The 14,347-nt window shown below is 36.2% G+C and overlaps 1 protein-coding gene across 10 annotated transcripts in view; it reads right to left on the bottom strand.

Moving 5' to 3' along the window:
• Positions 1 to 14,347, bottom strand: part of raw (NDT-like domain-containing protein raw) — a 482,020-nt gene that overhangs the window by 59,551 nt on the left and 408,122 nt on the right. For all 10 annotated transcript variants that reach the window (XM_081764465.1, XM_081764468.1, XM_081764463.1 and 7 more), the window contains one exon: positions 195 to 309. In XM_081764465.1, coding sequence (XP_081620591.1) covers positions 195 to 309 — 115 coding nt within the window. The remainder of the gene's footprint in view (positions 1 to 194; positions 310 to 14,347) is intronic.

Raw genomic sequence — 14,347 nt, 5'->3', positions numbered from 1 at the left:
CTTGTAGTCAGGGGAGTCATTTGATGTTCCGAGGGAGGAACTTTTCCCCCCGAGTTGGACTTTGTATAAATTTTAATTCATACGATAATAATATACCAACGAAAAAAACTGAAATCTACTGACATCTGAAGTTTTGCACCTCCTCCCCCTCCCCACAAAGCAAAATCCAAAATGATTCTGCAACTTGTACTTACCCTCTTTCATAGCATCTTTTCAGTTCTGTAGCAAACACACAAAACTCTCCAAACGTCAAGTAAGCTGCTGTGTTACGGTGAGCACATTCTTTGGCGCACTGCAGCATTTCATAGACTGCAAATAAAAACATATATATTAATTAATAACTGTAACATAAAAAGCAATGAACAAACAGGTTACACTGTATTTACAAAATACTGGAACAATTTCAAAAGATCAACATGGATTTATTCAAGGAAAATCAACGGAAACCGTTATTTATCAATATCTGAATTACGTAAGCGAACTACTAGATAAAAGAAATAAGTGCATAGGATTGTTTTTAGACCTTACAAAAGCGTTTGACTTAGTGCCTCATAGAGAACTTTTATATAAAATAGAGAAATGTGGAATAAGAGGAGTAATAAGAAACTGGTTTCGTTCATATTTGACAGATAGAATGCAGGTGGTAGAAATAACTAGAGTAGATGGGAGAAATTCAAAATTAACTACTTTCACATCTACAATGAATAAAATAAAATGCGGCGTACCACAAGGATCAATTCTTGGGCCATTACTGTTTTTGATATATATAAACGATCTCCCGGATAATTTAAACTTTGCAAAAGCCACATTATTCGCGGATGACACAAGTGTAGCAATAACAGGCGAAAACCAACAACGATTAAATACTAACATAGAAAACACCGTAAAACAGCTAACGAACTGGTTTGATCACAATAAGTTAATAGTAAATTCAGAAAAAAACCTTGTCAATAAGTTTTAAATTAACAAACAACAATCTAGATAAAGGAAGTATAAAAATAGGAGAAAACGATATAAAACAAGTTAGTTCTGTAAAATTTTTAGGTGTACATATATCAGCAGATTTAAAATGGGATTATCATATAGAAAAAATTGCGAATAGGTTAAGAAAAATGTGTTTTGCCGTACAAACCATCAAAAATACTATAAACCGAAATACAGCAAAAATATTATATTACTGCTCATTTGAATCTATACTAAGATATGGATTAATATTTTGGGGAAATACTGTAAAAAGTAGAGATATTTTTGTTCTTCAAAAAAGAGTTGTACGAATCCTAGCTGGTGTAGGACCCCGAGAGTCCTGTAGGAAATATTTTAAAGAACTAGCTATACTACCTTTACCATGTTTGTATATATATTGCTTAATAGAATTTGTAAGATCCAACATAAATGAGTACACAACAAACGGTGACGTACATGGATACAACACAAGAAATAAGACTCATTTTCATCCACCAAACCATAGAACAGCAATGTACGAAAAGGGAGTAAAATATGCTGGTATTATGCTATACAATAAGTTACCAAACAAATTAAAGGTAATCAAGTCTAATGTTACATTCAAAAGAAAATTGAAAGAATACCTATTGTCTAGTGTTGTAAATAAAAAAAAAACTGTTTGTATTTTTTCAGAAATGTACGTTTTTTTTAGAAAAAAACATTGCCTCTCGTTTTTTTTCTAAATTTCGTTTTTTTTCAAATAGTCATTTGTAATGCATCTTACGTCTATTTAAGTATGAAATATTTTTATGTAGGTGTAATCACCGTAAAATGCAACATAAATTAAACGCTAGATACTGATACGCTACAAATATTTTACAATTTACATGAATACCATACCTATTAACAATTCGGGTTTCAGCAGTTTTCATCAATATCAACTAAGAAATAAAAGTAGAAATGGAATTTTGTTTTTTCGTGAATGCAGGCCTTTAATAAGTACGAAAATAATGTCACGAACAGTATAAAATTCCAATAATTTGACTAAAGATAAAAACTAATACTAATTTGCCTAATAGTATTTTTCTAAATGTCATATATAAATAATTTGTCGACTAGATATATATGATATGCAGAGCCGGCTCTACCACATATGCAGTAGCGTATTTACGATTTTGTTTCGGGAGAGGCTTTGCTAACTTTCGGGGGCATTTGCCTGAAAATGTGAAAATTCTGCAAGATATTTCATATACTTTACTATAGTAAGATTTCGGGGGGGCTTAAGCCCGGAAACCCCCCTAAATACGCCACTGTATATATGCAACACGTGCATTTGCGTGGAACGGCAAGCTTGGATGGTCCGACAAAGTCTGTTATAAGTATATTATTTAAATTAAATATTTCTTGTTGGAAACAGACTTCATGATGATGATAGTTACATTTACTAAGCTGACCTTTTATTTGAATACAACATTCATAAATTATGTTTAGGTTGCATTAGTTTAAGGCCATATGGACAATGCTAAAGCAAATGGTCGAATAAATCCGAGCACAAATTGCTTGATTGTTGTCAAATGCAAGAATTCAATTCTCGAATATTAGTGAATATTTGTTCCATTTAGTAAGTTATCACAGTTTTCATATGAAAGTAATCTTGTTTTTGTCAAAAGCAAGTTCCTTATCATTGAAGATAGAAACAAGTTTTTTTTTAAAAAAAATGTTAGAAGATGTAGAAGAAAAATCAAGAAATAAAGATAAAAGAGCTATTTGCACTGGAATTGCAAACTGATACATCGAGATTGAAGCTCGATAGTGAATTCTATAAAAAAAAAAAAAAAGGATTACCATCTTTCCTCTGCAGGTGTGTTTGCTTCATCTTTCACTATCATAATAGATTAACATTTAAAGAAAAAAAACAGACACAACGGAATTGCATTTTTAGTAAGTATTTAAGCCTTTCTGAGCGCGACTGCACTTACCCTCACCTTTGTTGTTCATGCTGGAGTAGCATACTTAAAATCATGACTTCTAAGATTTGTTCTTTCTGGAGAAAGGGGGAGGCGACAAATTATGCCATTGCACAAGGCGACAAATTGACTAGGACCTGAATATAGGATGACTCAATTTGAAGTAATGCAGGGTGTTTCAAAATTAATATTAGGGTTTTGAAACTTTGTAGTATCTATTACAATTATAAATATTATATCAAATGAAAGAGCAACTCAAACAGTTTTGTACGCACGCATGTACATGCGTTGTTTCTTCTGTCTGCCGTTAGAAAGAGCAAATAGCAAAGATGGAGACTAGAGAGCAGAAAGCTTTTTGTTTTAATAAAGACAGAACCTGTACAGTGCAACCGTCTGTGTGAAGAATATTAAGGAGACGCTTGCAACTACGTCTTTATTGTTTGCAGTTGCTACAGGTCTAAAGACTACAGACTACGGTTTACGTGCCAATTTTGCAAGTGAAATATTATTGCATAACAATGAAGATTTTCTGGATCGTGTCGTCTTCAGTGATAAATCGACTTTTCACCTAAGAGCTAATGTGAACACTCATAATGTTTGCATCTGACCGTCAGCAAATCCTCAGGAGATGGTACAATTGAAACGAAACTCCCCTAAATTGAATGTGTTTTGTGCCATATGGCGGAAAGTTTATGGGCCTTTCTCGCCTATCGACTAGATGTGTGCCGTGTGACGAATGAATCTCACATTGAACACTTGTAGCAAAAACTGTTTGAGGTGCTCTTTTACTTGATGCATTGCTTATAATTGTACGTAAAATGTAATAAGTACTATGAAGACTTAAAACCCCAAAATTTATTTTGAAACACCCTACATTTCTCACCAACAGTGTTGGAACTAACAAGGAAACCTAGGTATCTATCAGAGCCCGATTTTCACGAAACTTTGTATATAGAGAAAGTATCTCGGGAAACTGGCAGAGCCAAAATTATAGCTGCAGAGTCCAAGACGTTGGGACACTAGGGCCCGAGAAAGATCAAAAGTAGAACGTCAGTACATTAAGTACATGGTGAGAAAATGCACGTTTTTCTTTAAAACTAATCATTGTAGCGACACGAAAAATGAGCATACATGGATACGAGATGGTCGATCTGATCTGTTAAAAGTTATAAAAAGAATATCCGCCATCTTGAAAAAGGCCATGTTGAAACTAGTGTGATTGGTGTAAATGAGAAGACCTTCTGGTCTGTTGGTGAAGTCTGTTGTGGTATTACATTATTCCTGTGCTTTATGTACAAGATGTGCAAAGTGTATCCTATGACACTCAAACAGATGAAGATTATGGAGCGCTATGAGTGGTATCAGTGGAACTAGAAAACAGAGCGAAATATAATTTTAGCACTACATCATCTGTGTTACAGTCACCTGTGTTGGTGTGGATGTGCTGATATGACGGGTTCAATCGTCATAATAATGTCATGGTTGACATTAACTTGTAACTTTTTATTAAACTTTAATTAATTCGAACAGAAATCAGAACGTCATATCAGTCCTATAGCGCTCCATACCCTGCATCTGCTCGAGGTCATGAGATACACTTTGCTTATCTTGTACCTAAACCACTCTACCAGAAGCACAAGAATAATGTAATACCACAACAGACTTCACCAACAGACCAGAAGCACAGGAATAATGTAATCCAACAACAGATTTCACCAACAGGATTTTGTGGCTATTTACATTAAAATTAATGCATCGGATGACCCTCTTCTCATTTACACCAATCGCACTAGTTTCAACATGGCCTCTTTCAAGATGGCGGATATTCTTTTCATAACTTTTAACTAATCATATCGATCATCTCGTATCCATGTATGCTCATTTCGTGTCGCTACAATGATTAGTTTTAAAGAAAAACATGCATTTTCTCACCATGTCCTTAATGTACTGATGTTCCACTTTTGATCTTTCTCGGGCCCTAGTGTCCCAACGTCTTGGACTCTGCAGCTGTAATTTTGGCTGTGCGAGTTTCCCGAGGTACTCTCTCTATATACAAAGTTTCGTGAAAATCGGGCACTGATATATACCTAGGGTTCCTTGTAAGATGTAAAAAGGAGAGAAAATTTTCCTTATAAAGTTATTGTTTACAACGATATTATTATTAGTCGAGACTATAACTACAGCAACAACACGAGTTAGTAGTCAAAAAATGTAATCAAATGTATACTCGGTGGCCCAGGTGGCCAAAGTGGCACACACGGGTGTGTCACTTGTTTAATCCGCTCAAGTGTGGACACTAATTAAGATATCGGGATATTATTCTTGCAAAATGTGGTTGGACTACAGTTTATCATATTAATTTCTTTTTCTTCTGGTGTCGAATTTCTTTCTCAAATTTCACCCCAGTCAAAAATTCGAGAATTTTCTAATTTTGAATTTCCTTTACTTTTTTTTCCTGTAGCTTCCTTCGTTGTAGAAAGACATCCTTAAGACTTGCCAGGTAGATACCTCGGGTGGATACCTAACTGTTGACATCAATTGGACGGGTCTGCGCGCAGTGTTGCCATTTAGGAAAATTAAAATTCTCCTATATTTGGGCAAAAAATTAGAAATTTTTGTTTATAAATCCGTACCTGTACGTCCGAGTGCAAGTCAACTTACGCCAATCGAACATTTGTCCTTACTTAACAAACGACAGTACAGATCGTTACAATGGGGTAATTAGGGGGCGCACGTAAAATTCGTATTTAGGTTCTAGCCCTTGATTTTTCTAGTTTTCCCTTACTTTTCTGTTAACCGTAATATATTTTTGGTAATTAGAAGCTTTGTTCCTTAAATATCGCCATAATACTTGTAGGATATATTAGTGGTATACCAATATTTGATTTAAGATAGTTTGCGTCTGTTTGGTAGCAGTGTTGCCAGCTACAGAATATTTTAATTCCAGATTTTAGGGGGAAATTTTGGAAAAATTATATGTTTTATCTCTATTATTTCCCTCTTGTTGGCTATATCGGAACAAACGTTCCAGTGGCTGGAAGTCTCGTCTTTGCTCTACACAATGCACTATAGAATGTTTCAATAGAATAATTAGGGGAAGTACGGTTGAGGTTTACAGTGGACCTTGTCCTCTAATTGGAAAGATAACTGTGATTTTTTTAAAGGTAGAATGAGATATTTTTAATTGACATGCTTACTTCATTAGATATCGTCACAATACTTGTAGGATATATTAGAGGGATACCAAAGCTTATTTTAAGATAGTTTGTGTGTGTCTGATAATAGTGTTGCTAACTACAACAAATTTTAATTCCAGATTTTAGGGGCAAATTTTGGGAAAAATTCCCTTTTTTATTTCTATTATTTCCTTCTTGTTGGCTACATTCAAACAAATGTACCAGTGTGTAACAGACTCATCCTTAGCCTACCCAGCATACCATAAAATGTTTTACTAGAATAATTAGGGGAAGTACAGTTGAGGTTTATAATAAAACATGTTCTGGAAATGGTAAGAAAATGGTGAATTTCTGAGGTAGAATGAGATTTTTTTTTAATTTCATGCTTACTTTGTTATATATTGCCATGATACTTGTAGGATATATTCTTGGAGCACTACGGTTTATTTTCAGATAGTTTTCGTCTGTCTGATGGCAGCGTTTTCAGCCAAAACAATTAATTCCCGCTATTGGGTGAAAAATTCGGAAAATTTCCCTTTTCCCCTCTATTATTACCCTCTTATTGGCTACATTGAAACAAACGTACCACTACCTGAAAGCTTCCTCTTTGCCCTATAGAACGCACCATAAAAAGTTTCAATAGGATAATTAGAGAAGCTGTACCCCGGCATATTTGATTTTTGCTTCTGAGGCGTAAAAAGTGTCAAAATTTCATGTGTATGACAGAATTTTTTCTTTCCCTCTTTGAATGGAAGCCAGCGACTTCAGGATTTCACTGTACCTTGTCAACACACCAAAGATTTGTTTAGGTGACTTGAACCCATATAGCAGCAGTGGTACTAGATACAAAAAAAATTGAAATTCGGTTAGGGATTTTTTGTAAATTTTCACACCTACATTTCCCTCAATAATTTCCCACCCGTTGGAAACACTGTAATACAACTTACACCAAAAAATAGCCACATCCATTTTCTTAAAAACAAGGCCTTAACCATATCAATGGAATGAATAGTTTTTGAGCAATAAGTGACTAACTGGAAATGTAGGAAAACGCCAAAAATGACCTGGGGCCGAAAGAAATAATCACACAATTTTGCTCGTATAGGTTCAAAGAAACAAACGATTTGTAAGTTACGAGGGCTTCGACTCAAGTTCTGTTGATTATTTCAATAATCTGCAACATAAATAAATAAATAATAGTTGCCAGAAAAAAAACAGACTTTTGAAAAAAAACATGAAAAAGAACGATGTTTTTTATTGAAAAAAAACTTCACAGAAAAAAAAACGTTTTTTTACAACACTACTATTGTCACATTGCTTCTATACAATAGATGAATATAATCAATTAAATAGTCACAATGTAAATAGTAGTAGCAAAGTAACAAGATAGGTTCATTTATGTATAAGGTATGCTGTAGTATTGGTATGACATTTCAAATTACTGTAATGTATAAAAGTATGAATTATGTTTAACAAATATGTCTAATATATATGTACTGCATCAATTAACCATGACGAATCCCATGTACTATCGGAAAATTATTTCCAAGTTTGTACAGAATGGAGGATAAATAAAATGAAATGAAATGAAATGATGCACTTACTACAGTAAAATGTATTGTAATTTAGCCTATTTTGCAGAAAAATAAATACATTTAAACATCTTGCTGAGAATCACAGCAAAAATAAATAAAAAATACTCATTTTAACGTGTGATTTAACTACAATGTAAATAGTACCAGTGAATTCATCATTTGTATATAAAGTTCCTATTTAAATAAATTTATAATATTATATACTCTAATTAATGTCCATTCAAAGAAAAACCAATTCAAACTGAATTAGAAGCACAGATAACACACTGCAGCTGTCTGGACATCACTACAGAGCAAAACGACAATGCACGTCCGCATTATACTAACATTCAAAGACCATGGGCTATTTATTTCAAATTCCCTTTACTTCCCCGACGCTGTGCCCTTACATACAGGACCCGGAGGCCAATGGAAACTCGGCTTCCCGAACGACTTCCTACTTTTCACTCAAATGGATTTCGTCTGTTAAGTGTTTACTTAAACCTGTTTATTACAGCAAATGAAGAATGTTCATAACAGAAAAAGTGGCGGATTTAGCCCTTGCCCCCCCCCCCAGGGTTTGAAAAAACCCGGGTATTTTTGAAAAAGCCCAACCCACCTGGACCCATATGGGTTTTTTCGGGTATTTTCGGGTTTAATTGGGTTTTTTCGGGTTTAATTGGGTTTTTTCGAAATATTTCAATGTCTTTGGGGTAAAAGTGTTAAAATTTTATTTGTATTTCAAGATTATCATTGTCGCAACTTGCAACAATATTCTGTTCACTACTGTTTTGAAAAACTGGGCGCCATTTTGAAATTTTACGTTGGATGGCCGCCAAAATATATATACAGCTAATTTAGAGTGTCTCGTGCTTCTACTCTGAAAATTTATATTCAAAAGACCCAAAATTGCGCCTTGTAGTGTGGATACCCGCTATTTTGAAAACAAAATTGCCGACATTTTTGAAATTTTACATTGGTATACCGCCAAAATCTATACAGGAAATTTAATGTGTCTCGTGCTTGTACCCTGAAAATTTAAGACCCAAAGTTGTACCCTGTAATGTGTGTGTGTGGTACAGGCAGACAAACGAACAAGTGTAGATCAAGTCATCCCATGAGCCTTAGTAACGTTCGCCAAATATGAATATCAAATATATTAAATCAAAGATATCATTCATGGCAAATATTTTACAGCGTAAAATAAATGGTTTTGTTTTTGAAGTTCACTTTCGATACTTTGCGCGTTTAATTACGGGAATTTCCCTAGTACTAGCAAGACGGTTCTTTCCTGAAAATGAATTTAAAACAATTAACACAGAGATAATTCACATTTTATAAAGTAAGTGTTTCAAACTGCCTTAAATGAAATTAAATATCTTCCAGCTTAAAATAAATAGTTTTATTGTTGAAGTATTCAGTTTCGATGCTTTGTGCATTCAGTTGCGGGAATTTCCCGAGCACTTCTTTCACGACGTGTTTTCCCCGAAAATGTAGCTTTCTTTACTGTACATCGACACTTCCACTAGTACGGAAGTTTGAATTCAGCACTTGAAATAGTAGGGCTACATTGTCTTCGGAACTCCGAGCATTAAGCTTCATAAATCTGACAAGAATTTTTTACGCTATTGCTGGTGTTGATTCTACAGAATGCTTATTTGAAGAGTAGCAAGTAATGACGGTACTACACTACAGTTGTTGGAAAACAAAATTTTACGTAAGAATACTTGTGTTACCATCAAATGTATGAAATAATACAAATTATTTGCATATTTACTGCTGGTACAGGCACCTATGGCCTTAAACTTGTCAAATGTATGGGGGATAACCTCCCCGGCGTCGCCGAGTTGGCAAGCACACTATTCAACGGAAAGTATTTTCTAAAATATAAAATTGCATATTTTACTTCAAGTAGGCTATAAACACAATCCATACATTAATTTGTTCTATAATTATCTCAAGCTAAAGTAAGATTTTTTTATCCGTTCAATGCATTCAGAACTTTATATAGGTATAACGTTGAATGTTTTTGTATACTTTAACATGAAAGCATCTAATTCGCCTAGTGATGAGCGCAAATGTCTTGGTCTTGCAGTTTCTGCAAGAGTCTTGCATGCAAGACCAAGACCAAGACCAGGAATCCCGATGCAAGACCAAGACCACACCTGCAAGACTAAGACTCTTACGCAAGAGTTTTGCACAAGTACTGATACTACTTACTTTTTTAGATAGATGTAAAACGGAAGGTAAAAAATCATTACTTGAATTTTTTGGCTTCAGTAAAAATTTTGCTAGAGTGAATGTGTTCCCAGTAGCAATCCTATCCATGTGAGTAGAGCTGCCCCTGTAGTATATAGGTCCGGTATGTTTTTTTCTGAATTGGTTGTTCCCGTTTTCTGTAGTTATTACTCGTTATCAAACTACACAGGTGTCATTCTAATCAAAGCTTGTTGCACGCAAAGAAATATATCATTGGTGCTCAGTTACGATGCATTCCTGCGTTTAGAAGATGACCGGGAGCATAATATGAATTGTTACAACGTGTAAGAACTTCAGTGTCTGATTTACTGTGGTCATCATTTGATTCATTTACGGCAGCCCATGATTGGATTTTGGGAAATCATACGAAGAATAGTTGTGTCCATAAGAAGCGGATAAGCAAAAAGTAAACTAAAAATGTTATGGCCGCAGCGGGTCAGAGTAGAGCGTTTACAAGAGTAGAGCGTTTGCCTCTTGCGTACGGGGTCCCTTGTTCGATCCCATATTACGCCATGTCAGCTTTTTGGTGGACAAACACTGTGCACGTGGGTTTTCTCAAGTTCTCCCGTTTCATCCTACTTTCTTCATTCCACCATTTTATTCATTTCTCATAATCACCGTCTCCCTTAGCCTCGGTGCAAAATCGTGGGACTTTAAACTAAACGGCGTGACAAACATCTTGGCATTTGAAGGCGGCGCTCCAAGTTCTCTTTAAATGCTGCTAACAAATGAGAGGCCAGCGGTATTGCCACGTTTATTTCGTACACATCCACGTCTATCCTCTGCCACCTGATCGCGCTGTAGTTCGTCTGCATAGCCATAGCTACACCTCTTAGCACTCGGCAACGTCGAGTCAAAGCTTGCGTTTTGTTCGTTTAGCTGAAATGCCAAGATGTTTGTCACAGGCTTTAGATATATTGTTTCATTTCAAAACACGTTCGTGGTGTTCCTCTTCCAAAACTATAGAGAAATGTAGTATTGAACATCAGTAATTCCGTACAACACAGGTGCCGACTACATGAGTATGGCCTTGGCTCCGAGGCTTAAGCATACGTAGGAAATTTTTAATGTGTGCTCATATCGAATTGTGCTTAATATCGAAATAACATTTTCATGACATTGACAAAAACTTAGTGCATGTGACCACAAGTTTGATTTCATAGTCGGATGCTTATACGTTGAATAATGGTTTATCAGTATAACGTTTAGCCTCCTTAGGTATACGGCACATCGAGGATTGAGCGATATAACATTATACAACAGTAAATAACCCATATTCACAAGTGAGAGTGATTTTGTACAATTACTTCAAATAATTTGGAGTTTGATGCCGTTATTTTGTATTTCTAATATAGGTCAAAAGTATTGCTATAAATTGAGTTTACACAAAAGACACAGTTGAGTCGTTTTCAGGGCTCACTCAAATTATTCTAAAATATTAAGACGTTTGATTAATAATCATTGTTATTTTAATTTTCTCTCTCTCTTTTTTGGCCAATATTTCTAAAAAATATCATCATCATAGCTATTCTGCCATTATTGGCAGGTTACTTGCTGGAACTGAAAAGCTTCGATGTATGGTAGCATTAAACTAGTCTCTTCGTCTTGATGGTAGCAATTTTCTGTTTTACTATCTTTCTCCAAATACAGTCTCCACCTCTCCCTCTTTCCTTCCACCATACATTCTAGCACGTCTCCCATAATACAGTTCCTCCTCAGCAAATGTCCCAACCAGTTCCTTTTCCACCTCTTAATTACAACTAAAATCCTTCTTTTCTCTCCTACTTTTACTATTTCTAATACCTTCTCATTCGTTTTCCCTTCAACCAAGTTAATTCTCTCCTTTTTTCTTCATGTACATGTTTCAAAAACCTCCATAGAGTACATATTAGAATCAATAAAACAATTGGAAATTTGTTCAATACAAAGATTAACTAATCGTGGTTGGAAAGAAAATATCTGACTCCTTTAGAGTATAAAAATAATTTTGCAATTCACGGTATTTCACTAATCTGTTCCGTCTTGATTCTCTTTTATGCGTCTCAGGGGTGGCCTCCCCAGTTTGGGAACCTGTGGAGTGTTTCATCTGTTAAAAAAATATAAAAATATTCGAAACATTGTGATTTGTCTTATAAGTAATGAAGCGTGGGCATCCATTGAAAAAAAGTAAAGGTCGTCACCTATGTTGTACACTGTCATCATACTTACTAGAAGGTAAACTACATTATATTTAGAAACAAACGTTGTATTTCCGTTACTATTGGCACATTATAGAATTTATTATCTCTTATACCCAGAGTATAATTTGCCTTTGAAAAGCATAAGATTTGTTAAAAGCAAGACTTGCAAGACTCTTGCAAGCAAGACCAAGACCAAGACTGGGTGTGCAAGACTAAGACCAAAACCACCCCGGTCTTGGTCTTGCATTTGCTCATCACTAAATTCACCCAAGGAAAGTCCAAGATCTGATAAAAATCAATTTCAATGTGATCCCCTTAGTTGTACCAATAATATACTAACAAAAAGGTCAAAAACCCAGGTGGGTTTTAAAGTGGGTTTTTTCAGGTGGGTCCAACCCGAAAAAACCCGCCGGGTTTTTTCGGGCTGGGCCCACTTGGGCAAACCCTGCCCCCCCCCCCCCCCGAGTTTTATGAGTGACAAAAATAACTGAACTATTTTTGAAAGTTTATAGTTAAGAGTTGCCATTTATTCTTTATCCTAGTCCCTGTAAACGAACTGCGTAAACCGCTTTCAAATTAAAATGATTTCCGTAAACTCATGATACACTTACAGTGTGTCTACTAACATTCCAAAATGAAATTTCGTGACTTTTTCGTGACCTTTTCTTCACCAAATCATAAAATTTCCTAACATTTTGAAGAGCGAATTTGGGTGCGAACTAGGCCAAAATTTCATCCATGCGATAGAAACGTACTTTGCTTGTGATTTGGTAGCTTCTAAAACTGGCCATAGACATTTTTGAAGATGAATTTTTTTGACGTTTTATAGAACAAAATTTTCCAATCTGTACTTACATTTGTACAGTTAAAAAAAAATCGTGACCCAAAAGCTAAATTTCGTGACTTTTTCGTGACTTTCATGACCATTTTCTGATTTCGTGACATTCGTGACTTTCGTGACCGATAGACACCCTGACTTATTATAGTCTGGATTCTGGCTGCCACCAGCCCGTTTTACCTTCTAAATCCGCCACTGAATAGAACAAACTGAAATGCACGTTTCTTCATATAGGGAAAATGAAGGTTAATGAATATACGAGGGCTGTCTAAAAAGTATCCGACCTTTGGCCAGAAAAATAGTTGCGAATACCTGACAGATTTGGGACCTTAATCCCCTTCAAAGTAGGCCCCTTGTGCTTCCACACACTTAGCCCACCGATCCTTCCACTGCTGGAAACACCGCTGGAAGTCTTCTTTTGGAATGTTGTTCAGCTCCGTCGTCGTGTTCCGCATTATGTCTTCTCTACTCTCAAAACGGGATCCCTTCAGAGGCGTCTTCAATTTTGGAAACAACCAGAAGTCACAAGGAGCCAGGTCTGGAGAGTAGGGAGGTTAGCGAACGGTTGTAATTCCATGTTTGGCTAAGAACGTGTGGATCAATTGGGATGAATGTGCTGGGGCGTTGTCATGATGGACGTGCCAGTTCTTCGTTGTCCACATGTCTGGTCTTTTGCGCCGGACTGCGTCACGGAGTCGCCTGAGAACATCTTGATAGTACTCCTTTGTCACTGTTTGTCCTTCCGGTGCGTACTCGTGATGCACAATTCCCCGGGCATCGAAGAAAACAGTCAGCAACACCTTGATTTTGCTTCGCACCTGCCGCGCTTTCTTCGGCCTTGGAGAATCGGGATGCTTCCATTGAGACGATTGTTGTTTTGTTTCTGGGTCGTACCCGTACACCCATGACTCATCTCCAGTTATCACGGAATTCAGATACCCAGGATCAGTGTTGGTGGTGTACAGAAGGTCCTGTGCAACGTCAAAACGGGTGTCTTTTTGTTCCTGAGACAACAACTTGGGTACAAATTTAGCAGCCACTCGTTTCATGTTCAAATCGTCACGCAAAATTGCATGTGCAGAATCTTTACTCACTCCAACATCTTCTGCAATCTCCCGCACTGTCAAACGGCGATCTGCCATCACCAAATTTCGCACCCGCTCAACAACAGCTGCATTCCGAGCAGTTTGGGGCCTGCCGCTACGCTGCTCACTCTCGACTGATGTGCGGCCATCTTTGAATCGGTTGAACCATTGTTTAATTTGTGTTACACCCATCGCATCTTCTCCAAACACCTGCTGAATGTTACGAATTGTTTGGCTTTGAGAATCACCCAGCTTTTGACAGAATTTGATGCAGTATCTTTGCTCAATTCGTTCAGTCATCTTGCGAGAAACACTAAATCCGACGA

Source organism: Thermobia domestica, chromosome 7, assembly GCF_964235325.1.
Source record: "Thermobia domestica chromosome 7, izTheDome1.hap1.1, whole genome shotgun sequence".
Classification (NCBI taxonomy): Eukaryota; Metazoa; Arthropoda; class Insecta; order Zygentoma; family Lepismatidae; genus Thermobia; species Thermobia domestica.
The sequence above is the reverse complement of the archived record's forward strand: the minus strand, read 5'-3'. Positions and strand labels throughout refer to the sequence as shown.